This window comes from Phascolarctos cinereus, unplaced genomic scaffold, assembly GCF_003287225.1.
Source record: "Phascolarctos cinereus isolate Bilbo 61053 unplaced genomic scaffold, phaCin_HiC Scaffold_4;HRSCAF=312, whole genome shotgun sequence".
Lineage (NCBI taxonomy): Eukaryota > Metazoa > Chordata > Mammalia > Diprotodontia > Phascolarctidae > Phascolarctos > Phascolarctos cinereus.
In genome coordinates this window covers 591,746,029-591,773,041 of record NW_027555847.1, presented here as the reverse complement: position 1 = coordinate 591,773,041, position 27,013 = coordinate 591,746,029, and the positions used below count along the sequence as shown (strand labels likewise).

The 27,013-nt window shown below is 39.2% G+C and overlaps 1 protein-coding gene and 1 long non-coding RNA gene across 4 annotated transcripts in view; one reads left to right on the top strand and one right to left on the bottom strand.

Annotated features, from left to right (window-relative positions):
* Nucleotides 1-21,407, bottom strand: part of VPS13B (vacuolar protein sorting 13 homolog B) — a 1,028,583-nt gene extending 1,007,176 nt beyond the window's left edge. Inside the window, exons 1-2 of one of the 3 annotated variants that reach the window (XM_020969177.2) lie at nt 21,297-21,407; nt 20,732-20,913 (exon numbers count right to left, since the gene is read on the bottom strand). In XM_020969177.2, coding sequence (XP_020824836.2) covers nt 20,732-20,878 — 147 coding nt within the window. In that variant the 5' untranslated portion in view covers nt 20,879-20,913; nt 21,297-21,407. The remainder of the gene's footprint in view (nt 1-20,731; nt 20,914-21,296) is intronic. The other 2 variants (XM_020969175.2, XM_020969189.2) reach the window with 2 other exon arrangements.
* LOC110196116 (uncharacterized) lies at nt 21,368-24,690 on the top strand. Its single transcript, XR_002321130.2, has 2 exons — nt 21,368-21,610; nt 22,031-24,690. It is a non-coding gene; the product is annotated as an uncharacterized LOC110196116 (long non-coding RNA).
* The last annotated feature ends 2,323 nt before the right edge of the window (nt 24,691-27,013 follow it).

Genomic DNA, 27,013 nt, shown 5'->3' with positions numbered 1-27,013 from the left:
CAGCAGCTCTTTTGTAGTGGAAATATTGGAAACTGAGGGGATGCCCATCAATTAAGGAATGGCTAAATAAGTTATGGTGTATGAATGTGATGCAATACTATTGTACTATAAGAAATGATGAAGAGGATAGTTTTAGAAAAACCTCAGAAGACCTATATGAACTGATACAGAATGAAGTGAGCAGAACCAAGACAATACCCTACACAGTAACAGCAATATCGTAATAAGAAAAACCAACTGTGAAAGATTTGGCTACTCCGATCAATACAATGATCCTCCACAATTCCAAAGGACTCATGATACAAAATGCTATCCACTTCCAGAATGAGAACTGATGGACTCAGAGTACAGACTGATGAATTTCAGGAGTACAGAATGAAGCATATTTTTTCTATTTAGTTGTTTGGGAGGGGGGTTGTTTTTGTTTTCAGAACATCACTAATTTGGAAATATTTTTTCATGACTGTATATGTATAATGGGTATCATGTAACCTCAGTGGAAGGAGAAGGGTATAGAGGGAGGGAGACTGTGGAACTAAAAATAAAATAAAAGCATAAATGAATGAACAAAGACCATCACCAGTATAGCCAAATAAGACATGTGGCTTTTTGCAAACCTTTTAATTCCTTCAAAAACTTAACCTGCGTTTCCTTATACCTAACCTCTCAACTGAGAACCTTGCCTCATTTCACTGAAAAGACTAAAGACTTTCACTAAAAGCTCCTTCTTCTCCCCTCCTCACATCACCCAGATGCCTTCTGCCACTATCTCCTCCTATCTCACATTAAGAAGTGGCCTCACTTTACCAAGGCAAACCCTTCTACATGGACAAGCAAAACTATTCTACCCTGTCCTCTCCAGCAGATTGCTCCTATTCTACCCAGTCCTCTCCAGCAGATTGCCCCTTTTTACCATCCTCATTCTCTCACTTATCTTCAGTCTCTCACTGTTTACTGGTTCTTACTACATACAAAAACAACCAATGTCACCCCCATCCTCAAAGTACTCAATAGTCTCCTATCTCTTCTCCATTTCATAAAGAAAATGGTCTTCTACTTGAGAAGACCATCTACAAATGAAGTCTCTACTTCCTTCTCTCTTCTCATATCATCATTCAGCTGAAATTATTCTCTCCAACGGTTATCAATAATCTCTTAACTGCCAAATCTAATGGCCTCTTCTCAATCCTCATTCTTCTTGACCTCTTTGAAGTCTCTGACCTTGTCAACTACCACTTCTCCTAGATACTCTCATCTCTAGGTTTCTACAACACTACTCTCTCTTACTTCTCCTCCTACCTTCTCCTACAACCAGCTTTTTCTCAGGCTCCTTTGCTGGAGATTCATCCAAAGCATGTGACTAACTGTGGGTGTCCCCCAATGCTTTGTCCAGTCGTCTTCTCTTCTAAATGATTTCACTGGGTGATCTTATCAGCTCCCATGAATTCCACTTATCTCTATGCTGATGATTCTCAGATTTATTTATCCAGCTCTAACCTCTCTCCTGATCTCTAGTTTCCCATCTCCAACTGCCAACTGGACATTTTAAACTGAATACCCCATAAAAATCTTAAGCTCAACGTATCTAAACTTGAATTCATTACCTAACCCCCACCTCCACCAAGTACTCTTCTCTTCCTAACTACAAAGGGTACCACCATCCTCCCAGTAACTCAGAATCACAACTGTTACCCTCAACTCCTCACTCTCTCTCACCCCACCATTATCAAAACAGTTGCCAGGACCTGCTGATTCTACCTTTGCAACATTTATCACATCTGCTCCATTGTCTCTTCTGACAGTGCCAACATCCTTATGGGGCCCCTCATTACTTCACACCTAGACTATGCCAATAGCCTGTTAATTGGTCTCTCTGCCTCAATTATTCTATCAAAGTGATCTTCTTAATGTGCAATTCTGACCATGTCACTCCACTATTCGATAAATTTCAGCGGCTCCCTATTACCTCCAGAATTAAATATCAAATCCTCTGTTTGGTTTTTAAAGCCCTGAATATCATAACCTGACCCTTTCCTACCTTTCTGGTCTTCTTAAAACCCTATACTTACACCACCACCCCTTCTAACCCCCCTTGCAATCTGACAATCCTGACTGGCCTCCTTGCTGTTCCTCATAGAAGCCACACCTTTGACTCCAGGCATTTTCACTGCCTGGAATACCCATGCCTGGAATGCTCTCCTCCTCATCTCCATCTCCCAGCTTCCCTGGTTTCCTTCAAGTCCCAGCTGAAATCCAACCTTCTACAGGAAACCTTTCCCAATGCCTCCTAATGCTGGTGCCTTCCCTTATTCCATGTGTAAATATATGTTTGTATATATGTATATGCAGACATATATGCATAAATTATTTGTACATAGTTATCTGCATGTTTTGTCCTCTATTAGACTGTGAGATTATTGAGAGCAGGAGCAGTTTTTCTTTTCTTTTTCTTTGTATTCCCAGTGTTTGGCAAAGTGTCTGGCATATGCACTTAATAAATTCTTGCTGATTTGTTTCCTTGACTTGTTCTACTGTACAACTGCCGTTGTTGTTGTTCTAAATGAAAATCACTTATGGTCAACTTTTGTCCAGTGCCTCCTACCATAAGTCTTTTTTAAAATTACTTTATTGTAAACTTAAATACACAATAAGAAAAGAAAAAATAAAGCAATGCCATGTGCACAGCAGAATGTAATTCTGTAAAAAGTTAAAAAACGAAAAAAAAAGTAAAAGAAAAAGAAAAAAAAAGCAGAATTCAAAATACACAACAATAAATTTTCATTTTAAGAAAACAACTATGAAGTACCACATCACACCTATCAGATTGGCCAACATGACAAAACAGGAAAATGATAAATGTTGGAGAAGATGTGAGAATACTGGAACACTAATGAATTGTTGTGAAATGATCCAACCATTTTGGAGAACAATTTGGAACTATGCCCAAAGGGCTATAAAAATGTGCATATCCTTTGACCCAGCAATAGCACTTCTAGGGCTGTGTCCCAAAGAGATCATGCAAATGGGAAAAGGACCCATATGTACAAAAATATTTATAGCAGCTCTTTTTGTGGTGGCAAAGAATTGGAAATTGAGAGGATGCCCATCAACCGGGGAATGGCTGCACAAATTGTGGTATATAAACGTAATAGAATACTATTGTACTGTAAGAAATGATGAGCAGGTAAGACTTCAGAAAAACCTGGAAATACTTGTATGATCTGATACTGAGTGAAGTGAGCAGAACCAGGAGAATGTTATACACAGTAACAGTCACGTTGTGCGATGACTAATACTGATAGACTTAGCCATTCTCAGCAATGCAAAGATCTAAGACATCTCCAAAAGCCTCATGATGGAAAATGCCATCCACATCCAAAGAAAGAACTATAGAGTTTGAATGCAGATCGAAGCATACTTTTTGCTATTTTTTTCTTCTGTTGTGTTTTGTTTCCTCTTTCTGGTGGGTCCTCCTATTGGTTCTAATTCTTACTTACAACATCACTAATGTGAAAATATGTTTAATAGGAATACATATGTATAGCCTATATCAGATTGCACGCTATCTTGAGGAGGGAAGCAGGGAAGGAGGAGGAGAAAAATTTAAAACTCAAAAGCTTATGGAAGTGATTGCTGATAAATCAAAATAAATTAATAAAAAAATTTAAATAACAAAAAAGGCTTATATGAGAAATACTACACATTGTGTTCAGAGCTGTCCATCTTTTCTTTGCTTCCTTATAAGTTTTCATTCTCTGCTGTGCACTTTTACTTTGTTCTTTTTCCCCCCTTCCTCTCCAGCCCCCAAGAAGGATGCAATTAAGTGTGGATATAGATTATTTTTCTCTTTTGAGTAAATCCATTTTAGCTAAACTTTCAGATCATGAAAAAAATCAGTTTTTCTTAAATTCTACTCCTGCTCTTTATTTTATGTTTGTGTGTATCTCTTACTTCCTATCCCTCATAACTCCTCAACTTTACTTCTACCTGCTACCTTGCCCTCCTATTACTCAATCTACCCCCTCCTACACCACCCAAAGATCCCTACCTTATCCTCCCATAACCATTATACCCTTCTATACCCCCCCATTCTATTCCCTCCCCTCTTAGAAGACATTTATTCCCTTTTAAATGTATATATTGTTCCCTTTAACCCACATCTCATGTGAGTAGTCCCCTCTAAAAATCCCTCCCTTATTCTCTCCCCCTACCTTATCCCCTTAGTCTTTTATTTCTTTCTGAATTCAGAAGACCTTTATACCTTTCTAGATATTTTTGTAGTGTTCCTCTTTAACCCATTCCCAATGAGAGTAGGGTTCCAGAATTACCAACCTTCTTCCTCTATCTAATTCCTCTGTGTCAGTTCTTCCTCTCACACTTCATTTGTATAAGATAATAATTCTTTTTACCTTTTCCTAAATGGTTACTTTTTAGAATCACATCATACTCAGGTCTACCCTAATCTTTTTTTTGAACTACCCAATTACTAATAACAATCTTAGACATAGGTTTTACATTTCCTCATATAAAAAATAAACATTGTTTCTTCATATAAAAATAAACTTATTGTCCTTATTGAGTCCTTTGTAATTAGTCTTTGATGTGTACCTTATATTTCTCTTGAATCTTGTATGTCAAATTTTCTACTGAGTACAGGTTTTTTTGCAACAAAAACTCAAAAGTCTGACAATTCACAGAATGTCCATTTTTTTTTCCATTCAAGATTATGCTTAACTTCGCTGGGCATATTTTTCAGCCATAACCTTTTGTTCTTCAACATATAGTGTTCCAAGACCTGCAGTCTTTTAGTGTAGCTGCTCCTACGTCTTGTGTGATTTTAATTGTGGTTCTGCCATATTTGAATGGTTTTTTCTTGTTGCTCATAATATTCTGTCCTTGAGCTGGGGGTTTCAGAGTTTGACTATGATATTCCTATAGGCTTTCCTCATAGGATCTCTTTCAGGTGGTGATTGGCGGATTTTTTTCTATTTCTGCTTTCCCCTGTTGTTCTAAGGCTACAGGATGATTTTCTTTAATTATTTCTTATATTATTGTACCAAGATTCTTTTTTCAATCATAGCTTTCAGGTAGTCTGATTATTCTTATGTTTTCTCTTCTTGATCTGTTCTCCAGATCAGTTGTTTTTTGAAATGTTTCATATTCTTTTCTACATTTTATTCTCTGCATTTTGTTTTATTGTTTCTTGGTTTCTTATAACTTTGCTGGCTTCCCCTTGTCCAATTCTAATTTTCAAGGAATCATTTTCTTCTTTAAAATTCTGTATCTTGGGGGCAGCAAGGTATTACAGCAGATAGAGCACTGGCCCTGGAGTCAGGAAGACCTGAGTTCAAATCCGGCCTCAGACACATAATAATTCCTAGTTGTGTGACTCTGGGCAAGTCACTTAACCCCAATTGCCTCACTTAAAAAAAAAAAGATTCTGTATCTCCTTTTCCAGTTGGTTGACTTTCTTTTCATAATATTCTCATTTTTCTTGTATTGTTCTTTTTGTTGTTGTTAATTTTTCCTCAATCTCTCTCACTTGATTTTTAAAGTCTTTTTTAAGTTCTTCTATAAATTCTTTTTGGACAGGTGACCATTTGACATTACTCTTTGGGATAGAAGAGGCTTTTTTTGCTTCAGTATCCTCCTCTGAAAATGAACTGGAGTCTTTTCTATTCCTATAGTAACTTTCCATAGTTGTGTTGTTTCTCCTTTGCCTGCTCATTTTTTTTTATTTGTAGCAGCTTATTATTATAATCATACCAAGGGTATGGAGGATGGTGCCTCTGGCCTCAGGTCTTTGAGTTCTCCCTTCTGGCCTAGAACCAAAACCAATAACTCTATGCTCCTGGTAAGTGCCCATAGCCAGTGGGGTCCTGCCTCACTGCTTCTGCACTCACCTGGCATGTGCTGTTTCCTTCTCCCCCAGGGCTAAGTCTCAGCAGGACAACTGGGCCTCGTGTCCCTTATCAGCAGAGGTTCCCTCAATCTTTCCCACTCAAATACCAGACTCCCCACACTGTCCAGATGGTGAAAATTCCTGTGGCTGGGGCAGAGGCTACTTCACAACCCAGCTAGCCCCCAGGGCTCTCCACATGCTGTTTCAGCAGAACTAGCCTGGAGGTGTTCACACTTCATAAGGACTAAACCTCAGTCCTGGGCTTTTTCTTCAGATCTTATCCAGTTGTCCCAGGAGTACCACTGTTCTACACCAACTCTTCTTGTTTATTTTTACCACTCTACATTCATCATGAGGTGCTATTTTGTCTTGTTTGTAGGGAAAATCTGGAGAGCTTGGAATTTTCTGACCTACTCCACCATCTTCCTGGAATCCTCTAAGAAAAAAGGAAAAAGTTTATCTAAAGAAAGAGTTGAAAGCATAACCAAGAAATAGGAACAAATGACTTTCTTTTAAAAAATAAAGTTTTCCTATGTTAAAGGTACACTGATGCTTACAGAATTAGGCATCATAGAATATTGGAGCTGTCCTCTCAAATTCTACAAATTGACAAAGATTATTAAAGTGATCAACTTCAGAGAGTATGCAGGAGGATAAGAACACTAAACACTACTGCTGAAGCTGTAAAGACCATGTTCTAACCAATTTGTATTTATACAAGAATATTAACTCTTCATATCCTTTGAAACTGAAATCCAATTAGTGGGTCTATACCCCAAGGACATAAAGAGAGAAAGAAAGTTTGCCAAAATATTCATAGCAGCATTTTTTGTGATAGCAAAAGATTATACACAAAGTGAGTATACATCAACTGGTGAACAGCTGAATAAACTCTGGTGTACTAATGGACTACAATTTCTGCATCATAAGAAAAGATAAACATGGGAATGGGAAGACATTATCAACTAACATAGTTACTTAAGCAGATTCAGGAAATCAACACAACTAATACTATAGTGAAATAAATTATAAGAATGCAAGAACAACGGGAAATTGTAATGACCAATCCTGAGACCAGAGAAAAGATGAGGAAATGCCTCCGTGTGGTGGTGGTGGTGGGGGGAGATATTAAGTTAGGAGGAAGAAAAGAATTAACTAGAAATTGCAGAGATTTTAAAAAATAACAAAAAACATCACTAAATGAGAAGACAGAAGATGAAAAAAGATAAGAATAACAGAAATAGAAGAAAGAAAACAAAAAAGAGCAGAACTAGAAGGAAACTTAAAGTCACCTTATCTAATCTCCTCATTTTGCAAATGATAAAGGTAGTAAGGTGGTAAGGGGCAGGACTAGAGTCTAAACACAGGTCTAATTCCACCAAAGCTCAGAGTACCAAGTTAGACCTTTCTCTGATAACTCACGATTTTATTAGCTGTTTATTTGATGTCTCCACTGTCTCCTACCACAGATACAAGCCCTCATGTCTTCTTATATTCCTATACTGTGTGAATTTTTCCAATGTTCTCCTAAAACTTCACCATACATGATCTACCCAATATGCTGAAAACTATCTTCTTATTCCTTTACTAATCTCAGTAGGGTGAGGAAAGGGTAAGGGCTTTGTACCATTTTAGTTATTGATTTGTTCTCATTCTTATTTTATGACTGGACTATCTTCTAGTCATATCAAAGATTTTACAGATGAGGAAACTGAGGCCCAGGTAGATAAAATGGCTTATTCCATATCTCAGAGTAATTCTCAGAGGTGGGAAATGAACCCAAGTCTTCTGACTCCATAGCCAGTGCTCCTTCTAACTATATCACAGTTTCAATGCTAACTTGGGCAAGAAGTCTCTAAAGTATAAAGCTGTCAATCAGTTGCTCAATATGCATTTATTAAGCACTTACTACATGCCAAGCAACATACTAAGTGCTTTTGATACAAGTGAAGGAAAAGCAGTCCTTGCCCTCAAGGTGCTTACAACCTAATGAGGGGTGGGGAGGGGTGGTGTGTAAATATTTAATTGACGAGGTACATACAAGACACATATGAAGCAGATAAAAGGCAATCTGAGAGTGGAAGGCACTGGCAGCTGGGGAGACCAGGAAAGGACTCTTGCAGAAAGTAGAATCTGAGCTAAGTGAAGGAGTCAGAGGTTTCCAGACACAAGGGACAAAGAACAAAAATATCTGAGACAGGAGATGGAATGTCATGATGGAGGAAATGTAAGTAAGCCAGCTTTACTGGATCATAAAGTATACGGAGATCAGTAAAGCATAAGACTAGCAAGGTAGAATGGGGCCAGGTTATAAAGAGCCTTAAATGGCTAAGAGAGAAATTTATACATGATCCTAGAAGTAATAAGAAGCCACTAAAACCCACTGAGCAAAATATCACTACAGCAACTAAATAAAGAACAGAATGAAGTGGGAAGAGACTTGAGGCAGAGAGACAAGAGATAAGTTGTATGACTGTCTTTGATATTATCATTTACAGCACCTCTAAAGTAAAAGTCATCATGGGCCGTACACTAGAGAATGCTAAAATCTACCACATCTTTCCATATCCCTCTGGGTTATAAGTAACCCAATTTAATTTTAATTCTTCCAAGAATTTAGCATTAAATGATTTGCAGAATGACAAGGAAACTAGTTCTGGTATTGGACCAGACCTCTAATTTCAACAGTAAAGGAACTCTCTCTTTCAATGAAGTTGAACACAGGCTCTATAACTTAGAATCTTAGAGCAAGAGTTCTTAACCTTTTTTTGTGTCTCAGACTCAGCAGTCTGGTGAAGTTTATGGACACCTTCTCAAAAAATGCTTTTGAATGCACAATACAAAAAAAAAAGGAATCAAAGATTTAGTGAAAATAAAGATGCAATTTTTTTTCCCATCCAAATTCATAGACCCCCTACAAGCTATTCACAGTTCTTCCAGGTCTTTGGACCAAGTTAAAAATCCCAATCTTAAGGATTTTCTGGGGCACTAAGACATTAAGTGACTTTCCCAGGGTGACATTGGTATGTATTAGAGACAGTATCTACACCTAGGCTGCCTTGACTTCAAGGCTAGTTCTTTATCTGCTATGCCACACTGCCTCTCATTAGGATATTACTGATGTAAAAAGAGATGGGACTTGGGGCAATAAGCAACTCATTATCACTGAAAGCAATAGACAATTTCTCAGATGCAATTAAATCTGATCTCTTCCATCTACTTAATTTGAGGCTCAATCACCTGGTTCGCAGCTGTCCCAGAGACAAATTTGACAGGATGTCCATCTAGTTGTGGCAGCTAGGTGGCAATAGAGAGAGCACCAGGCCTGAAGTCAGGAAGACTCATCTTCCTGAGTTCAAATCTGACCTCAGACTCTTACTATCTGTGTGACTCTAGGCAAGTCACTTAACCCTGTTTGCCTTAGCTCCTCATTTGTAAAATGAGAAGGAAATGGCAAGCCACCCCAGTATCTTTGCCAAGAAAACCCCAAACGGAGTCATGAAGAGTCAGACACAACTGACACAACTGAGTAACAGCCATCTAGTTGCAAGGCATAATCTGCACAACATGCGTTTCTCCACCTACTTCATTTCTCCAACGTGGATGGTTAAATGAATCTCTTATGTGTTGCTGTGGATTCCACCGAGTACCTATGATAGCGCTACTGGGGCTTGTTGTAAATACATAAGAGATTGAGAGCTTAGAGGTCATCCAGCCCAACCACCTCACAATACAGATGAGGAAACCAAGGCCTAGAGAAGTCAAATAACTTGCCCATGATGACACAGAAAACAGATGGTAGGGGCATGACTTAAACTTAAGTCCTGATTGAAAATTCAGTGCTCTTTCTATCAAACCAAAATGAAGTAGTAGTGAAGATGAAGGGTTAAATGAATGAGGACGAACAAAGGAATGGATGAAGATGGTGATGGATGATCCTTCTAAAATCCTTTAAAATTCATAAAATGCTTTACATAAATTATTTCTTTTGATACCCATAAGAGCCCTGTAAATTAGGTAATGTAAATATGATTCTCCCCACTTTACCTATAAGGAAATTGCAATTCAGAAAAATATGATTTGTCTATGGTCACATGGCATGTCAGTGGCATAACCAGTATGGAACCCAGATCTTCTGACTCTAAGACCAGTACTATTAGCACGATTATCACCTGCAAATAGGAGTCGATGAAATCCTAAACCGTTGGCAAATATTAATAACAAGAATAAGTGCAGTGGACAGCATGCTGAATTTGGAGTCAGGAAGACCTGGATCCAAACCCTATCAGTTTCCTCATCTGTAAAAGTGAAAATAATAATACTTATAGTATTTTCCCCTCAAGATTATTATAAGGATCAAATAAGATAATTCAAGTAAAGCATCTGCAAACCTTACAGAATTACATAAATGTCAGTTTTGATCGTATCTGATTCTTCATGACCCCATTTGAGGTTTTCTTGGCAAAGATACTAGAATGGTTTAAAATTTCCTTCTCCAGCTCATTTTACATATGAGCAAACTGAGGCAAACTTGATTAAGTGACTTGCCCAGGATCACACAGATACTAAGTGTCTGAGGTCAGATTTGAAGTCGGGAAAATGAGTCTTCCTGATTCCAGGCCCAGGGCTCTATCCACTGCACCTAGCTCCTCTCTTAGAAAATACAGTTTAGGAAAAAAACTGAAAGAGACCAAAGGGTAAACTATCCTCTTCAAAACACATATAAACATAAATAGATAGACAAAATTCAACTAATCACATTTAAGTTTCTACTCTGTGTAAGGCACTGTGCAAGGCTATAGGGATATAAAGGCAAAAATGAAAATCTTATCCCTAAAAGAGCTTATGCTTATCTCTGGGTGATAACAATAGAATGATCAAGGAAAGAAAAAGAGAAAGGGAGGAAATGAATAAAGCACTACTGAAAATTTTGAGGGAAAAAGCACTACAAATAACTAGGATTAGGAAAAGCTTCTGGGACACATGACCAACAAGATGGAAGAACAAACATCTTGTCTGATTCTATCAATCGCTCATACCTCTCCAAAATGAGAATTATTTGCATGAGATAAAGCTATCTCAGTTATCTCCATAATCTAAGGTGTTCTAATAAGAATTAAGAACTCTAACAATTCAATGAACCAATAGCAGAGAATGCTAATCTCTAACCCTCAATAAACTCAGAATCCACTCCTGAACCACCATCCATGGCTACACAAGCTGATCAACTGGACAAACCACTTAAAAGAGGATTCAACCCAACTCTCACCTTTCCTAATGATTTTTGACAAGTGGTTTACTCAGGCTGGGGCAGCAGTGTTCTGTGCTCAGCCAAAAAAACTGAGCCAGAGAACTGATAGAACTAAGGCAGGAGAGTGTGTGGAGAACTCCACTAAGTTGAAAGGAAGGAATACAGCACCCAGCTGGGGCCCATTCCATATCGTCCCCCAGACCCTACAAATCACTTGGGTTGAAGACTAGAGCCAGTGAAATTGAATTGCCCAAGCAAGGGAGGAGGCTGAAACGGCTAATTCCTGTTAGAATGTCAGCTCCTTGAAGACAAGTACCGTCTTTTGTCTTTTATTTTTTGTATCCCCAGAACTTAACACAGTACCTGGGACATAGTAGGTGCTTAATAAATGAATACTGACTGATGGCAAACTGCTTTGAATTCCAGGTCCCAAAAAAAACTACCATCAAATGGAAAGAACTCAGGAGGTGAATGATAGGGGAATAATGGGGGGAGGGGAAGGCAAGACTGAAAATACCAAAATACCAAAGATTTCAAGAAGAAAACTCCCTTAAAGACCTTGAATATAAGCAGATAAACAAACAGGAAAGATATTAAAAGCAAAAGGGAATATGGCCTTCAGACTGAGTAAAAAGAGTCAAGGAATCTATGAATAAATTTGCAAGACAAAAGAAAATCAATCAATAGCTGATGAGGCAAAGGACCCTGTGGATTCTAAAGAAAGCATGGAACTATATCAGGATATTCCTGAATGGTTTAAAAATAAAATAAGATTTGTAAAAACAGTATTTGGGGCCTGTAGAAGAGAAATAATTGGCAGAATAAAAAAACTTCAATCCAGGGTAACAATTCTCTCAAAAAAGAGGGGAAAAAACCTGATTAAGAATGCAAATATACAGAAATAAACAACAACATGGGAGAAAAGATGCAAAAAGCATTAACATTAAAAGAAAACATGATCTCAATATGACCAGAATACAGATCTTGAAGACAGGATATACCAACAACTTAAGAATTATTGGTCTGTCAGAAAAACATAAATCAAAAATACTGAACACCATAGTGTAAGAAATGAATACAAGAAAACTGCCCAGAACTTCCAAACCCAAAAAAAAGTGCCAATCAAAAGAATCCACATTATCATCTCCAAAAAAATACACACACACATCCCTGTGCTACAAACTCCAAGACAAAAGTGGCTAAATTTCAATGACAATAAATTCTACAAGTGATGAAGAAAAAAGATACCATTATGAAGTAAAGTAAATTCAAATCTCATGAGACTATTCTGCACCCACCAGAAACTACAAGAGGGAATAATTGTTTCAAAAAGCAAGAGGCTCATGATTTTAACTTAAGGTGACACATCCTGCAAACTTGAGCCCTAACCATTAAGGAAAAAAGATGGACATCAAATTTTAAAAGTATTCAAAGCATTCCTAGAAGGAAAAACAGACCTGAACAAATGGTTTGCTTTGTAAACACCCAGACAACAGAAATATGAAAAAGGTAAACAAATTAAAAAAAGAAAACAACTAAGGACAGTAACAAAAAAACAACAGAAAGACCAGTAAGAGAATTCTTTATAAAAGTGCACAAGACAAGGGTGAAATCAGAAGTCAAAGAGAAGGAAATGCGGAGAAACTGGCGTGAAAGATTTTGGAATAGACTTCACAATATTCTGCCTACAGGTGAATTAATTTTTTTGTGGAACTAAATTACAGAACGAAGGTCACAAAAAAAGGGGCAGGGAAGAAAAAGACAGAAGGGAATATGTGATGTATGCTAATTAAGACAAAAGCTAATAATGGAGAGGGGAAAATGCTTTAGTCTCTCAGGAGGTAGAGGGGCTATAGGAGAATGAGCAAGAAAGCAAAGAGAGAGACTGAAATAAGAAAAGAAAAGGGGACTTACTGTTTCAGTATTGGGAGAGGGTACTGCTAATGAACACTCCCATGGAAGAGAGATATTCTATAAAGTGAGATGGTGACCTGGATAATCTATAGTGATATGGTACTTAAAGAGACCACTCATCCTGCCTCAGTAAAAGGGAAATCAAAGCTCCTGGCGAGAAGTGACAACCAGAAGACTGGGACAGGAAACCAAGGAAGAGATTTCATGGCACATGAGGGGGAAAAAAAACCACCACAGGAGGGGCAAAGCTTAATAATCAGTAACATGGGAAAATTCCTACTGTGGGGCAATATCTTCTCTACCACCTGCAGGAATTGGTTATTTCTACTAATTAAGTATAAAGGATATGAATCAAAGAAAAGGCTTCACGTAAGTGGCACCTGAGATGAGTCTCAACAGAAGATAAGGTGACTGAGAGGCAGAGATGAGGCAGGGCACATTCCACACTGCAGACACTTTGCATGAAAGCACAGAAAACAGAAAATGGAATATCAAGTTCAAGGGAATTCCAGTTTAACTAGAACACAGAGGGCTGTGAAAAGGAATAATACGAAATAAAGCTAGAAAGGCAGATTAAAGCCAGATTAGGTGTCAGTGGGAAGTCCTAGACGACACTGAATTATATCATAGAGACAACAGGAAACCACTAAATTATTTTACATAATATAGAATACAATAATTGATCAGTAAGTCTGTCAATTCATAAGTACTTTCCAACAATGCAGACCACAATGTATCCATGCTTACCTATCCTAGGCAACTCTTTCCCTATCCTCTACAAGGTCACAAGGACCCAACACAATGGAAGACTTCCTCATTTGCTCCTGACACTTAAAAGGATACCAGTAAAGCACCTGGGCTGGCCACCTATTATCTCTTGCCACTGTCACATGACTGGTCCCCCTTTCCTTCCTAACACATCCTGTTGACATCTTTTACATTTGTTCTTTAAAGTTCATCATTAGTGGGTATAACCCCTAGTGTCCTAAAAGTCTTAGTACAGTTTTAAGCTTTAACAACCTTTAAAAGTACTGATACAAATTTACAAAAAACATTTGAAACATTAGTTTTAAATTTTTTAAAGTTTTGATGTTTCTCATTAAAAATTAACTTAATTGACTTTCACTTCCAGGAGCCAAGATGGCGGAGTAAAAAGGCAGTCGCTCTCACCCTCCCCTACCAATCTCTGAAAACCCAGAAACTATAACCCCAGAAAAAACCCTGGAACAGCTGAACCAGAAGAAAGGCAGGGAGCAGCAGAGCAGTAGCCCAGCCACACTTGAGCACACCAGGAGGAGATTCTGGTGCCTTGGCATTCTACAGCAAACCTATCTCCCAGTGCCTCAGCAAAAATAAGGGAAGCAGCACTACAAAGGGCCCCAGGTGAATAAGCACCCTGCAGCATTCATCTGAAAGGAGCTGAAGAAAGCAACCTAGAGTTGCCCTAAAGTTCCAGCCTTGCTGATTCCAGCCCAATACCAGGTAAACAGTTAGAACCCTACAGCCTCCAACTGCCAACCAGGAGGAGATCCTGAAGCCCAGGCAGTAAAGCAGGCAAACACCAACACTTGGACCTCAGAGTGCCTCAGTAAGGGCAGGGAACCAGTAGAAATCAGCTTAGAAAACCACCAGGTGCCTTGGCGCTCTATGGCAAAGGAGCCTCCCGGTGCCTCACCAGATCTAAGGGAGGCAGCACTGCAAGGGGCCCCAGGCAGATAAACACCCACCTAAAAGGAGCCGAAGAAAGCTAAAGGAAAGGAAAAGCAGGCAACCCCAGAATTGCTTGAAAGTTCCAGCCTTGCTGATTCCAGCCTAACACCAGGTAAGCTGCCAGAACCCTACAGCCTACAATTGCCAACATAAGAGGCCCCAGCACACAACGCCAGGGACCAAGACCGAGGCTCCCAACACAAGAAGCTTGGATTAGTGCCATCTGCTCCTCAGCAGGAGAGCTCAATCTCTTTAAAGGCCAAGGAATAAAGAAACACTATGAGTAAAAAGAAATGCACCATAGATTCATATTATGAGAAGAGTGGAGATCAAGAGAGAAATTCTGAAGAGAACAACATTGTCAACAAACCCACATCTGCAACATCAAAAGGGACTATGAACTGGTCTGAAGCCCAAAAAGCCTTCTTAGAAGAGCTCAAGAAGGATTTTAAAAGTCAAATGAGAGAGGCAGAAGAGTCCTTAAAAAATACAATTGGCCAACTGAAAAAAAAAGTACACTGAAGAAAATAAATCCCTCAAAAATACAATTGGCCAATTGGAGAAGGAAGTAAAAAAACTAACAGAAGAAAACAATCTGTTAAAAATTAGAATTGGACAAATGGAAACTAATGACTCTATGAGAGAGCAAGAATCAGTCAAACAGAAACAAAAAAATGAAAAAATGGATGAAAACATAAAATACCTCACTGGTAAAAATTAAGATAATCACTGTCTTGTTGCTATTCTTCGTTCTAGTTGATGTTTGAACTTCATAAAAACTTTCATCACTACTATTCAGTGACAGAAAGGTTTCACTTTGTAATCCTAGCCTTAAAAAATTCATAAAACTAAAAACATTAGAAAGCACAAGAATAAATGAAGTTTTTCTTAAAAATGATAAATAGTATCTTTCTAAAACCGTCAGCAAGTATTATCTGTAATGTTAGTCTAGAAGCTTCTCCAATAAGATCAGAGGTAAAGCAAAGATGCCCATTATCACCACTGTTATTCAATATTATACTAGAAATGTTAACCAAGAATAATAATAATACATAATAAGAGAAGAAAAGGAAATTAACAGAAATTAGAATAGATCAAGGCAATGAAGAAACAAAACCAAAAAAAAATCACTATTTGCAAACAATATCATGGTATACTTGGAGAATCCTACAGACGCAACTAAAAAACTAGTTGAAATAATTAACAACTTCAGTAAAGTTGCAGGATGTAACAACATAAATCCATCTAAATCATCAGCCTTTCTATATATTACCAACCAAATCCAGCAGCAAGAGATAGAAAGATAAATTTCACTTAAAATAATGGTAGATAATATAAAATACTTGGGAGTCCACCTGCCAAGACAAACCTAGGAACTACAGAAACACAATAACAAAACACTTTCTACACACTTTTTACACTTTTTCAACATAAGTCCATCTGTTATTCTGGATTATGCAGGTATTGGTCTGTATCCTGGTGTCTGGATTCCTTTGGTTCCTCATGTTAGTTTCAACTGCTAGCAGTGTTTTGTCCATTAATTCTCCAAAGAGGTAAAAGGGAACTGTTTGGGTTTTTTTTTTTTGGGGGGGGGGTTGGAAGGGGAGGGTAGAGTCCTGATTTTATTCTGATAAGAAAAAAGAAGAAGCAATAGTATAATAATTTCCTCGGCCACCCAGTCTAAAACTCTGAAATCTTCTCTAGATTTTTTTAAATCAAATATTTGAATCATCAATCAGTCATAAAAGTCCTTGGATTAAAAACATTACAGAATTTTAAAATTTGAATGGATTTTAAAGATCACAGTAAAATCTCTTTGGTTTACAATTAGAAAACTGAGGGTTAAAAAGGTTTCGATTTCCCCAACATCACACAGTGGCAGAGTCAAGTTCAAGCACCCAAGTCCCTTGACTTCCAAACCAATGTTCTATTATACCACATGCTCTCTTCTCCATTCCCTGGTCAATTAACCTAGCTCTTAACACTTCTTCTCTGAGTTACTGAAACTATCTCCTAACTAGTCTCCTGGTCTTTAATCTGGTCCCACTCCAATTCATCCTATACTCAACCACCAAAAGACATTTTCATCACCAAGTCATTCTTCAGCTCAAAAACTTTCAGTGGCTTCCCACTACTTACAGGATGTAGAAAATAGCACTGCATTTGTTAAGTTAGCCTCAAGATACCTGACCCACTAGTGGGAAACATAATGATATTCATAAATACTTGTTGAATTGTACTGGAGAAAAAGACCTGAATAATTCACAATTTGGGATTATTGGTCCCAAAATAAGAGAGATTTGGATATTACACACAGAGACATACACATTAACAATGAGAAAAATAGGGGCAGCTAAGTGGCGCAGGAGGACCTAAGTTCAAATCCAGCCTCAGACACATAACATTTAACTAGCTTGTGTGACCCTGGGCAAGTCACTTAACCCCACTGCCTAGCCAAAAAAAATGAGAAAAACTAAAGCAGAAATAAGTAACTCCTATATCAGCCCCTAGCTACTTCTGAGAGAGACATCTTAATATAAGCCACAATCACAGCCAGGCTTTCTCTGACTTTCCAAGCAGCAAACAGATGTTAGGAGCACAATTTTTTTAAATTTATTTTGATTTATCAACAATCATATCCATAAGCTTTTGAGTTTTAAATTTTTCTCCCCCTCTCTTCCTACCTCCCTCCCCAAGACGGGACACAATCTAATATAGGCTATACATATACATTCTTATTAAACATATTTTCACATTAGTGATATTGTAAATAAGAATTAGAACTAATAGGAAGAACCACCAGAAAGAGGAAACAAAACACAACAGAAGAAAAAAAATAGCAAATAGTATGTTTCGATCTGTATTCAAACTCCACAGTTCTCTCTTTGGATGTGTATAGCATTTTCCATCATGAGACTTTTGGAGATGCCTTAGATCCTTGTATTGCTGAAAGGGGTTAAGTCTATCAAAGTCAGTCATCACTCAATGTCGCTGTTACTGTGTACAACATTCTCCTGGCTCTGCTCACTTCACTCAGCATCAAACCATACATGTCTTTCCAGGTTTATCTGAAATCTGCCTGTTCATCATTTCTTATAGCATAACAGTATTCCATTACATTCATATATCACATTCACAATTATGATAACTATCTATGTCTTTCTCTCCATCCTTTTCCCCCCCTGTTTATGCTTTTCTTTCTAGGAGCACAATTTCAACACACTTCAAGTTCAGAGCCATGACTGCAGCTGTCATACTGGCCAAGTATGGCACAGGAGTCCAAAATAAATAACAATGTTTTTATGTCCAAATAAAAGTTGTCACTAATTATTTTAAATATTGAAAAAGATTATTCAGAGAGTGAGAATTTCATTTCACCTATAGTAACTACTTTTAAAAACAGAACAACAGAGAGAAAATCATTATTCTTCAGGGGAAAAGGAGGCTTGATGGCAAAATGGAAAGAGCATGGGCTATGGAGTCACAGGATCTGGGTTCAAATCCTGACCCTGTCTCTTATCAGAGGACCCTGGACAAAACACTTGAACTTTTTCAAGCCTCACTTTCCTCATCAGTAAAATGTAGGGGATTGGATAGGATAACTTTTGAGGTCCCTTTCAGTCTGAAATCTAAGATCCCATTAGACTTTGAGAGTGTAAAAAGTTACCAACTGGTACGGTTCCTTATTTATATTCTGTAAAGAACAAAGCACAGAAGAGGCATTCAAATACTAAACAATAAAGAAGCCAGACCAAAAGTTCTAAAAAACAGGTTCTCTTACTGGCAAGTAAGTATTGACAAAAGGCCAGAGTCATCCAGTTTAACAATCCCTGTGAAATAAACTTGAAAATGTATTTCAGCTAGCTGTGTGATTCTGGGCAAGTCACTTAAAAGAATCCAAAAAATCATACATTGGAAAGTTCAAAGAAAGTACTCACATCTCACATAGAACGTATCTATGAGACGGGAAACGAGGTGGCACAGTAGATAGAGCTCTGACCTTGGAGTCAGGAGGACATGAGTTCAAATACAGCCTCGGATACATGACACTTACTAGCTGTGTGACTCTAGGCAAGTCACTTAACTCTGATTGCCTCATCAAAAAAAAAAAAGGGAAAAAAAGTATCTATGAGCCATTCAGTCCAGCCTATACAACATCTCCAATATATAGCATTCCCAAAAATCTGGCATCCGACATCCACACGAAGACCTCCAGTGTTTATCTCACAAGGCATCCACTTCCATTTTTAGAGAGTTCTGACTCCTAGGAAGTTTTCTTTATATTTAGCTATATTTGCCTCTCTCCAATTTCTATACACTACTTCTCTAGATCTGTCATCTGGGCCCAACCAAAACAAGCTTTCATTCTTATTCCACATAAGACCCCTGAAGTGGTTAAAGAAAGCTATTTTGTCTCCTTTGGAGAAAACTTTCTCCTCCCAACTAAATGTTCTTAATCCAATTAATCCCCAAGCAGCATTGCTGGTCTACAAGCACCTCATCATCCTGATCACCCTCCTCCAGTTTGTTAATATGCTCCCTAAAATATAGCCAATCAGAATAAAATGCAATAATCCAGACCAATTCTGACCAGGGTAAAATACAATGGAACTATTACTTTCTATGCTTCTACATATTATTACTTTCTATGTTTCTATATATTCTAACTCTGGTAATCAAATTTCTGACAATAAAATATGTGACTATGACACACGCTCTTGATTAATAGATGTCTTAGTGTACATTAATTACAAAGAAAACAAGCACTGGATTCATAGCCAGATTCTGACACTTACTAGCTATAAGATAAGTAAAACATTTTACCCTGATAATCTGCATTCTGTAAAACAGGAATAACACATTACCTACATCACAGAAATTTGAGGAAAACACCTTGTAAATTTTAAAGTGCTATATAAATATGAATTATCCTAATCTTTTATTCTCTTTCAATCTGATTATTGACTTCTTTATTGAAGACAAAGAATAAGTAATACGTCAGTAATGGCTTTTAAAATCAACACACTTACCTAACTCTTATTCCACACAGTTAACATTTATTCATCCAAAATCAGGGAAGTAGTGACATGGATAATCTGAAAATCACTTATTTATCAACTAGAGTGTATCTGTACATTTCATTTACCTATACGTTTGATATTCTGGGAATATTCAGTAACAGAAATAAAATGAAGAGTGGCTAGATAGGTGTCCAGCTTCTCTGTCTTTACTCGATACTTCCTTCATGCCCTCTCCCTGCAAAAGGGATGGGGCACACCATATCTCAGACTGATAAAAAGCACAACTTTCTTCTCTCTCTAAACATGCTGCCTTTGTGGTTTAAAGAGAATGAAAGGTGCAACTCTAATGGATTATTTTGGTTAAAAGACCTTCCCTTTCAGCTGTTGCTAGGCTGCAGACGGAACCACGGCAATTTAAGTAAATGTAGGTGTTGGTCCTTACATTTTTTTATTAAAGCACTAAATTATTAAAGTACTAAGTATTAAAATACTCAAATCAATTTCATTAAAGTATCAGTTATTTGATGTTTTGCATGGCTTCACATGTATAACTGATATCAAACTGTTTGCCTTCTCAATAGGTGGGAGAAGCTGGGGTAAGGGAGAGAATTTGGAACCCAAAATTTTTTAAAATGAATGTCAAAAATAAAATATAATTTATTAAATTTTATCTTAACATTAAATATAAAATTGTATTTAAATTTTAAAGCATTAATCTGTCATATTTTTGTAACTATGCTCTAATAAACTGTCATTGATAACAGTCCACAAAAATGTCCTGTTAAAATTAAAGTCTCCTTTTTCTCTTGATGCCTGGAAAATGTTAAAGGGGGAGGTGGGTGAGAAGTTAGCAGGACTCATTACAAAACAGTAGGAAACCATCAGGAATGATTACTAGAAAGACTGAAAATAGATTCTCAGTTCATTACTTACCTGTTCCAGTACATCCAGCTTTAATTCGAGCTTGCTGAGAACCACATCTCCTCCCCAGAGTGAGAGCTGTAGATCTGATGGCTTCAGGTTCTTGATGTAGCGATTCACATAACTCATTAAAATAGGAGTCACATAGGACTCCAGCATCGTGCAAGGCCCGGTGATGCTGCCGCTGTCAGAAGCTAAAGGGACAGAAGCAGAGGTAACGTAAGAGGGGGTCGATCCAGAAGCGCCGCGGGGGGCATCTGTAGAGGGGCGCTGCCGAGCAGCCCCCGGCCACCAGCTCCGACTCGCGTCTGGCCGCAGGACCTTGTCCGGGGAGGGGTCAGCCTGGGCTCGCTCGGCTCGGAAAGCGCGCTCCCCTCGCGGGCGGCCTCCGAGCCCGCCGGACACCCGGTCCCGGGCCCGCCTCTCTCCGCTCCCTGGCCGGCCTGAGGCACTGGTCACCTGGGCGGCTGGAGCCGGACGCAGCCGAAGCCGGACCTCAGAGCCGGAACAAGGCCCGCTCCCCGCTACCGCTCCCTCCCACCCATTCCCAGAGGCCCCGCCCCCGGCTGACACTCACACACTCGGGGCCACGCAGCATGAACTTGAACTCCGCCGCCTGGCACCTCACACTGGCCCCCAGCGGCGGCGGCAGCGGCGGTGGAGGCGGCAGTTTCCACCTTTCCACTCCTTTCACCCCCTACTTCCGGGCTTGCCCCAGGCGGTGCCTCACCATAAACCTTCCGCCCCCGCGCCGGCCCCCATCCTCTCACCCTCCCACGTCTGGCCTCACAGCTCCCTCTCGGCTTCCGTCCGGCGGCGCCTGAAAGCTCGAGCACGGGCGGCCCGACTCACCCTTCTCAGACCCTTTCCGGTGGCCTCGCCTCTGGGAAGGTGAAGGAGAACCTGAAGAAGGCTCCCAGGAGGGGAGACGGACGGGCTTTTGGAAGGCACCGCGGAGCCGGAAGTGGGGCCGCGAAGCCACGCTACGCTGTGTCTCTCCTGCAGACAGGCTCTGTGGCCGAGGGAGGGAGAGGGGGGAGGAGCTGGGAGCCAGAGTTGACACAGAAGGAGAGCGGGGGCCCTGGAGAACCGCTTGAGAGGCCACGAGGACTTTGAAACTGTGATTTGTTTCCCTGAGGGGCCAAAACGTTAAGGGTTAAAGTGTTTGGGATTGATATCTGGGGAAAGGAGCCAAGGCTTTCAAGCAGTATTATCTGAATGTCATCTTAGTAGGAATTGTTTCCTTCTTCGCATCTTTATACCCCTCATCTGGCACACAGTAGGCACTTAATGATTGATTATTTTTTTCAGTTCTCAAAGGGCACCACCTTGACGAAAGTATAGGATGCTGGTGGAAAGGGCCCCCAGAGTGCCTGAAGGAAGAAGCCCAGGAGGGCCCAGAGGAACAGTGAAAGTCCACAGCTGACTTGGAGGGAATCAGGGAATGTAAATAAAGTGACTTATAGTATTCGTTAGACTACAGGGATGTATGAAGATGTGCGACCATCATTCAAGGAAGACGAACCGGGTTCGAATCCAGGCTCTGCTGCTTAATACCTTTGTGACCTTAACCTGAGCAAAACCAGAACAAATTATGTAGTAAAAAAACAATGTGGTAAAGAAAGATTTCAGTGCTGTGCATCAATGACAGACCACTATTTCCAGACTACCAGAGAGGCATACTACCCACCTTCCAACAGGGGTGATGGACTCAGAATGAAGAAGTAGAAGGTCCATTTGGTGGCTTAGCCAGTATAGGAATTTGCTTTGCTTGACTATGCATATCTGTTGTAAGGATTTTCTTTTGCTTCAAATTCAGTGGAGGGGAAGGGCAGTTGAGAGAAAATAAATACTTGTTAATTGGGGGGAAAATGTTGAGATTAAGAAGTGGGGTGGTGGTGAAAACAAGTCACTTCATTTCTTTGGGCTTCGTTTTCCTCCTGTGTTAAATGAGAGGTTTGGACAAGTTGACCTTTAAAGGACCTTTCCATCTCTTGAGTATATGATCCTTTGAAGTCCTGTATGCACCAAGGAAGTAGACCAAATCAAACATATCTCCTAAGGTAGCAACAGGCATTGGACTCCGCCAGAAATTGTGTTGTGTACAACACTTTTTTTTAACTATGTGACCACCACACTTGTGAAAAGTAGGGATAATAGCTTATGAATGTATTGTGAAAATACTTAGCAATGCTGTTACAACATACTTTTCAAAGTGTATGAAGACTAACAAATGAAAAAAGCTGTAAGTTCTATGAAAGGCAGCAGGAATGCATTGGAAAGTGTCCTGAATCGGGAATCAAAGGAACTGGGTTCAAATCTTGAATGTGCCACTTATTGGGGAAGGTCACACAACCCCTCTGGATCTCAGTTTCCTCATCAGATAACCTCTGAGATCCTTCCCAGCTCTCAGTCAGTGATCTTTACTGGTATTCTGCTTCTGATGTTCTAAATATCTTGAACAACTAGAAGAGATGAAAAAGTTTCTAAGTGAGAATGCAAAAAAAAATAGATTTCTGTTGCTGGAGAAAAGTACAAAGCCAAGATGAAGAATGGTAGTATTTATTAGTGCAATTCAGACACCTCCCACCTCCCTCAGACAAAGTGCCTGCAAAACTCAATAATCTTAAGTATCTGTTTTCAGCTTTCCTGTAGCTGTAGAGACCAGATATTGATAATGTCACTGAAATGTTTTAAATGTTATAGAGAAAGTGGCTTTACTAAAATGTGGAAGGACTATGTCATCCAAAACAGAAGCCTAGGGGTGTTAAGAAAGGTCCATTACTTTGCTCATGTGACAGTCTAATAGATGGAAACCAGTGTATTAGGATAAATTAGCTAGCCATTTAAAATAAATAGGAGTAGACACATGACTAAGGTGTATAAACAGAACAACATGTGGTGTACTGACCACGTTTTGTTCCACAAAGCCATTTTCTTTTCAGAGCCAGCAAGACCTTGCCAAATACCTTGCTTTGGGAAAATTTCTGTTCACACTGCTCTGAAGGGGAAAAAAAAAAGGATCATAAATCAGTGGTTTTCAACCTGTGTTCCATGACACCCTGGGGGTTCTACAAGCAGTGACCAAAGGTTACATGGAAAAAAGTGGTAATGGCAGGTTTTACTTTTTGAACACCTCTAATTCCTTTGGCTATGTATATTTCATTGAACATATTTTTTAAATCACCTCGAAAATGTTGAATGTACAACCTTGCCCAAATTTCCCATTTTATATATTTTTCAAATTGTATGGGTTTTTTCCCTCAACACTGTTAATTTTTTTAATATCCTAAATGGCCATTTGGGATATATAGATTACATGAGTAAAGGTTCAACAGAGTTAGGTGGAGGTTTGAAAGGTTTGGCTGGCTTTTAAAAAGATTAAAAACTAGACTGCTCTTTATAAGAGACTTGTTAGCTAAATAAATGTCAGAATATACTTAGAACTACGGAAAGCTACCATTGGTTATGGTGTGTAATTTTCTCCCTTATACCTGTACATATCTTTCTTTTAAATGCATAGTTTTATCTGATTTAGGGTATCAACTCTCTTAACACTTATTCAATCTGCATTTTTTTTTTTTGGAGATGTAATCAGGGTTAAGTGACTTGCCCAGTGTAACACAGTAAGTGTCAGATGACTGAAGCTGTACTTGAACTCAAGTCCTCCTGACTCCAGGGCTGGTGTTCTATGTATTGTATCACTTCACTGCCCCTTCAGTCTGCATATTTAAATGCTCATTGTTTGATCTAGACTTATATGTGTCAACAAATTTTCTGTAACTTATTTTCTTAAAGAGTTACTTAGCTCATGTAAGAGGTTAACTGATTTACCAGCCATATTCACAACCATTATGTATCAGAAGCAGGATCCTGACTTCAAGGCCAGCTGTATATTCAATATGCCATACTTCCTCTCTTAGACTAAATGTTTGAAATGAATTTGAAATAAAATATAACACTGGATTTCATTTTGCTATTTTTTAGTGTTATCTAAATCTTTTTGGATTGCTAAGAGAATGGAAGATGCTGCTAATGGATCATAAAAAAAAAAAAATTTAAGTACACTTGAAGGCGGTTCTTGCAACCAGACTCTCAAAAATCTGGACTGCTCCAGCTTTAACTAGCCCATTCTAATTCTATCAGACTGGTATATCCTGGTCCTATGTATGACATGCTATTGGCATTAATGATCATTTCCCCTTCCATTCCTATGACATTCATGTAATCTCTTGAACAGCTAGGATAATTAGCTGCCAAATTATATGAATCTAAAAATGAATGCAATTCATCCATTGCCTCCTCAATTGATCTTTACTTAAAAAAAAAAGGCAAGTAGCAGTTGTCTTTTGGAGTGCCTGCTCTAACAAAATCATAACATTGTGGGTCAGTAGGTCATTCTGCTTGCACCCTTCATCTACCTTTTTATAGATGTTCTGTTGGGAATTTACCTGAACCTCTCTCCCATATCCATCCTCATATTTGTCTACTACTTTCCTTGACTTTAAACCTCTAGGTCTGTGATTATGTGAGTAATGTGTTTGTAACAGTGTTGACCTAGCCTGGCTAGGTTGAATCCCTGTGCTTTCAACTTCCACAAATTATTTTTAACTTGAACTCCTTTCCCCTTCTGGGAGCTCTATCTTCAGTCTTATCTAGCTAACAGCTGGTACAAATCCACAACCATCCATGAAGCACCTGCCAACGTCTCAGCTGCCCCCCAGTGGCCGTTTTCTGCTCAATGCCACCTGTGCCACACATTAACTCTTTCTGTCCTGGAAACAGCTTATCAGAAAGAATGGGTTGCTCAGATGACCCACATAATTATGAGATGTGGAGAAATGAACTATCTCCCTGCGTAAGTAGTGAAAGAAATTACCACTCTGTGGTTCTAAGTTGAACATTTGGTAAAGGAGACTAGTTCTGCCCACAGTGATGTTGATGCAGGAGGGCAGAGTTGCTAACTAGTTTGCCACCAACACTGTCTTGGATAAAGAAGGTTTGAGAAACATACCATCATTTCAATAATGCCTAATGACATTTCCTTTGACTTTGTGCTGAAAAACCTTCTCCCAACCCTCATAACCAGCTTTGGAATGTGTCTTCCCCAACTCCTTAACTCTGTATAGTTATTACCCTGTGAAGTTTGGGTTGACCAAGAACAGCATTCCGTCTTCTCAGGTAATAGCTTGGACCATATTGTTCTTCCCCAGTGGAATTTTCTCTTTTAGGCCCTCTTAATTGTTCTCTTGGGGTGGTGGTTTGGTAAATAGAGTGCTGGGCCTGGAATCAGAAAGACTCCAAGAGTTCAAAGAGTTCAAATCTGGCCTCAGACACTTGCTAGCTGTGTGACTCTGGGCACGTCACTTAACCCTGTTTGTCTCAGTTCCTCGGCCATAAAAAGGGCTAGAAAAGGAAATGGCAAAACCACTCCAGTGTCTTTGGCAAGAAAACCCTAAAGATAGACACAACTGAAACAACTGAACAGCAGTGTCCCCTAATTAACAGCACGTGTCTGCTCTAGCCTCATAGGAGGAAGAATATAAGAATAGGATCCTTCATTACTTAGTTGACAACCAGCAACTTTGAACCCAGGCCTCTCTGACCACCGGAAACCTCATGGGAGCTCTAGTTTCAGTTCCTTATATGATGCTTTTTCATTTCACCCTCTGCTCACTCCTTCCTCTTCCCCAACTTCCAACATTAAGGTGAAAGTTTAAGGTGGTCACAAAAGCCTTGCCAAGTTTCTTCCATGATCGGCGTTATTCCTAGAACTAGTACATAGACTTCTTGATAGTCTACCCATGAACACACAATTCTCATCTAGCGAAAGGAGACTTAAAAGGCAAAGAGCTGTATATGAAAGATGATTGCTACAACCCGTGAATAGTAATTACTCTTCAGGCTGTACAAAAGAGGCAAGAAGATGTTCCCTTACCCTTTCTGATCATTGTTTAGGTTGGCAATCAGAGATTGAACTCCTCGGGGTGTAAAGTAGGTAGTAGGAGTGACTGAGCTGATGCGGAAATTAGTGGTAAGTGCAAGAGGTAGAGAAAGAAGGGTGGTAGTCAATGCAAGTCCCTAAGGGTAGGTTTAAGAATCGGGGGGAGGCACAAGGGATGACTAATCTGAGATGAGTAAAAATGGAGAAGTGGGGCTGGGGAAGGGTTCAGGCATTGGAGCTCTAATATCTTGGGATAGAACCTTGATTCATAGGTGGTAGAGAGAGTAGGCAATGGGACAATAAAGCGGTTGGCATTCCCAGTTGGTGCTGTGAGCTGAGAGTTTCAGTGA